Source organism: Adiantum capillus-veneris, chromosome 27 (assembly GCF_014529385.1).
Source record: "Adiantum capillus-veneris isolate H3 chromosome 27, ASM1452938v2, whole genome shotgun sequence".
Lineage (NCBI taxonomy): Eukaryota > Viridiplantae > Streptophyta > Polypodiopsida > Polypodiales > Pteridaceae > Adiantum > Adiantum capillus-veneris.
Window position 1 is genome coordinate 49,618,059 of NC_140957.1, and position 3,754 is coordinate 49,621,812.

The following is a 3,754-nucleotide window of genomic DNA, read 5'->3' on the forward strand; positions in this document are numbered from 1 at the left end:
AGTTTGAGGATCAGGGGGGTAGTTGACATTGAGGAAAGCCATGTGAGCAAGCAGCAGCCAAGGGTTTGTAGGATAAATATGGTCAGTAGGCATTGTGTGTGTGTGTGTGTGTGTGTGTGTGTGTGTGTGTGTGAGAGAGAGAGAGAGAGAGAGAGAGAGAGAGAGAGAGAGCGCGAGAGATTAAAAAAATGTAAACTAGTAGGTAGATAGATTGGAAGAGAGCAGCCACATCTAAACTACAATATATGAGCTGGGTCGTACATTGGAATAGTAGTAGTGGAGGGAGGTATATATGCAGGTTCGTATTTCACTACAAAATTATCAAAGCCCTTTTATGCTACTAGTAATACCTATGTTTTTGAATGTGTTATGTGAACTATCGTAGTTGTGAGCTCTCTTGGTTTTGACTCTAGGGAATCAAGAGTGGGCACATTTCTGCATATTGCTTATGGAAGTCTTTATAAAGATAGATGGTATACACACACATACATGTACCATTGATAAGAGCGAGTGAGACTCGCCGCTGAAGACAGATCACACGAGTTGGTCTATATTTAATGTTTGCTCTTAAAAGTTATGCTGAAAATACCTCCAAAAGTAAGATGATTTGTGGAAGAATTAAGGTGAGCAAGAAAAAGTCAACATACGTTGTTTTGCTTGGCATTGTGGCCATGTGTTTCAACAATTTTTGCCATATGACAATACCATTTGGGCTTTTGACCAAGGTGACGGCTGTAGATTACTAAAAGTATAATAACAGGTACTAACAACCATGTCAAAATGTTTGCAAACCCACCATCTCTACGTTGACATTTTTGAGTGATGAAGTTTCCTTCGATCCCTCCCCCCCCTTTTTTTTTTGCCAAACTCACTATCGTGAGTTGATGAGCTTCCTTCAATCCTTTTCTGGCCGGTTTTGTGAGAAATGCGATGACAATAAAGGTAGGTTCGCTTCATCCAAAACTTGCTCACATCAAAATTATTGGGTCACATACTTGGTCTATTGCCCGCACATTAATTTATTAGCGCTATATTCGCCGCCGAAATGCCGCCGAAATTCTCGCTAGAAGGAAAAGTGTTGTTGACTGTGTGTCATGCGCGCAAATCTGTCACACAGCAGAGACAACGACGCCCTGTCTTTATTCCAGCGCTGGCTTCAGTGGGGTGCTGTTAGTGGAGTGCAACTGTGTGTGAGGACACAGAAGCAGACGCTCTGCTTCATTGAGATCGTAGACAATGCATGGGTTGGCATGTGTGCAGTCCAAATCTGTGACAGCAGAGACAAGGAGCCCTGGTGTTTGATTCAAATGACACAGAATGGATTTACTGTCCATGCAAGGAAGGGAAGATAACTAGACAACCAAGTAAACATAGAAATTCCTATACAAACAGTGTATTTGAGCCAGTAAAATACATGGATTTGATAGTACAATATAGTCATCGCTTAGAAACTGTCTGTTCTAGCAAAAATTAGTATTCGAATCTGATTGCAAAACAGCTGTTACATAGTGTGCCTAGTGAGCACATTTGACATCCTTGACGCAATTGCATTTAGGCGGTTTAGTTGTGTTTTCAAAACATTAACCTCTTTGCGTAACAAAAAGATTTGTTCCTCCAGTTTCGTCACTTGGACATCAGCGACATTGACGTTGTAGGTATTGACAGTTTCTTTGATAGTCTCGATTGCTTCAAGTAGCACTGCTCGCAAAGATGGTTGGCTCGTTGTTCGATCTCCAAGAAACTCTTTCAAGATTGCAACTAACGCATCCTCAATTCTATCTATCCGTAGGTCTTCATCTGCTTGTGTCTCCTCTTGCAGCACCACTTCATTTTGGCATATGTCATCCATTTTTTTGTCTGCAAAATACAATATACAAAGTAAGAGACACATTTTGATCAAAAATATACTGAAGCAACAACATAGCAACAACCAATACATCTCTAAGCAACTGTTGTAACACCAATTCCATGCACCAACGGGATATACTCGTCGCCTATCTCTGCATTTGGTGTGTTTGTATCTCCCAAGTCGAGATCAGCGTCACAATCATCAACGATCGCACAAGGCTTGGGTTGTTAGAGAAATCAAGAATGAGATGCTACTTGAGTTTCCAAGAATGCAAACTTGACGCATTACCTTTGTCTTTCTTGCCAACGCGACAGGAACCAATCTGATCGCGGATGTGTTGTCGCGTACATTTCATCATTGACAAAGATACTGACAACGTCTTGATTGGTAGCAGTGCTTGGATGCACCATACAACGCCAAAGCGATTTTATCTTCCTTAGATACATCCCTCGTCCTTGGTATGGAGTTATCCATGAAGACGACGGGTAGTATCTCCCTGTCTTCACCATGCTATGCAACATTGATAGGAAATCATTCCCGGCTGGGTGGCGCATCTTGTACTTCCAGAACATTAGTGCTCTATCAAAGATATTTGCCAGCGTTAAGAAAACCTTGTTTTTAACTTCGTCCGCACCATATATGCAATATAGTTCAATCCCTTTGTTTACATCATCAGCAGTGATATTGTGCATCACTTTTTGGAATTAGACCTCACTGCTTTCCTTCAAACAATACCCCACCATTCCTTCAAAAGTGTGTAGCTTCTACTGCTTCAATCCTCGGCACAACACCATGCCACCTCTGCAGGCGTTTCTTTATCCCAACCTAAATAACCTTTGATCTTCTTGTTGACTGCAACCAGTGACGGAGTCCACAAACGCACAAACATTTGAAAGTGTAAGTGGCAAAGAGCACCTCCCCTTCTCTATTGCGCACAACCCAGCAAGAGCTTCATTTTCAAGAAATGATTCCATCCGTTGCAATAAGTTAACATCTATATCACCACCCCCTACGGAGACAGTGACACTAATCTCCATCACTTTGCTAGTAGCTTTCGGTCGTCTACCAATCAGTCGTTGGACCTTCGTGCGCTTTTCCCTTTTTGGAACAACACATTCATCTTCCTTGCCCTTTGCCCGTGCTTCGGATTTCAATCTAGGCATTGCAAGTAGACTGTACTGCTGCTGTGTGTACCACCAGCAAGCAACATAACAACATCACATGAGTATTTGCTCTCTAACCAATCCCTACCACACCAAGCAAAAGTAGTCGACTAGGACTGCAACAAAACGGTCCTTCACACAACCTAATACGGACATAACTCTGTAAGCAGTGCATGGTCATCTCCATCGCACTACCAAACCAAGCAAAAGCAGTCAACTAGGACTGCAGCAAAACGGACCTTCACACAACCTAATACAGACAGAACTCTGTAAGCAGTGCATGGTCATCTCCCTCCCATGCTCATCTCCGTCCCACTACCATGGCAAGCAAAAGCAGTCGACTAGTACTGCAGCACAACGGTGCTTGACATAGCTAATACGCAGACACAATCGCACACCAATGTATCACACAGCGCATACAGGAGTTTTCCAAAAAGAAGGAAGACTGTACTCACCTCGTGTGCTCACTCCTCCGAAGCAGTGCCACAAAACCAACATGGCGACGTTCCAGCACACATAAAGAATGCGCGGTCCGCCACCTGCCGCGATCTGTCCACGCTGGCGAGCACCACGTCGCAGTCCATGGTTCTTTTCGATTTCAGGCCAAGGTCAAACAGACCGGATCTAGGTGGATTCCGATTAATGTGTCCTGCTGCTGCAGAGATTGGGACAACATACTTGCTCACATCAAAATTTGGTTGCCTTAATTTTTTGCATGGAGGATTTGAAGCTGGCTTAAATT

General features: G+C 43.2%; 1 protein-coding gene across 1 annotated transcript; it reads right to left on the minus strand.

Annotated features, from left to right (window-relative positions):
* Positions 1-1,501: 1,501 nt before the first annotated feature.
* On the minus strand, positions 1,502-3,510 carry LOC147421930 (uncharacterized). The gene is made up of 2 exons (XM_086502990.1): positions 3,468-3,510; positions 1,502-1,857 (listed from the first exon to the last, which is right to left on the minus strand). Exons 1-2 carry the CDS (start codon positions 3,508-3,510, stop codon positions 1,502-1,504), a joined length of 399 nt encoding a protein of 132 aa, XP_086359116.1.
* Positions 3,511-3,754: the final 244 nt, after the last annotated feature.

Bases quoted from the DNA above. Each gene is read 5' to 3' on its own strand.
- LOC147421930 (XM_086502990.1), bottom strand. From the start codon at position 3,510: ATGTTGGTTTTGTGGCACTGCTTCGGAGGAGTGAGCACACGAG. The intron at 1,858-3,467 runs GTGAGTACAGTC...TGTATTTTGCAG, and splicing joins CGGAGGAGTGAGCACACGAG to ACAAAAAAATGGATGACATA.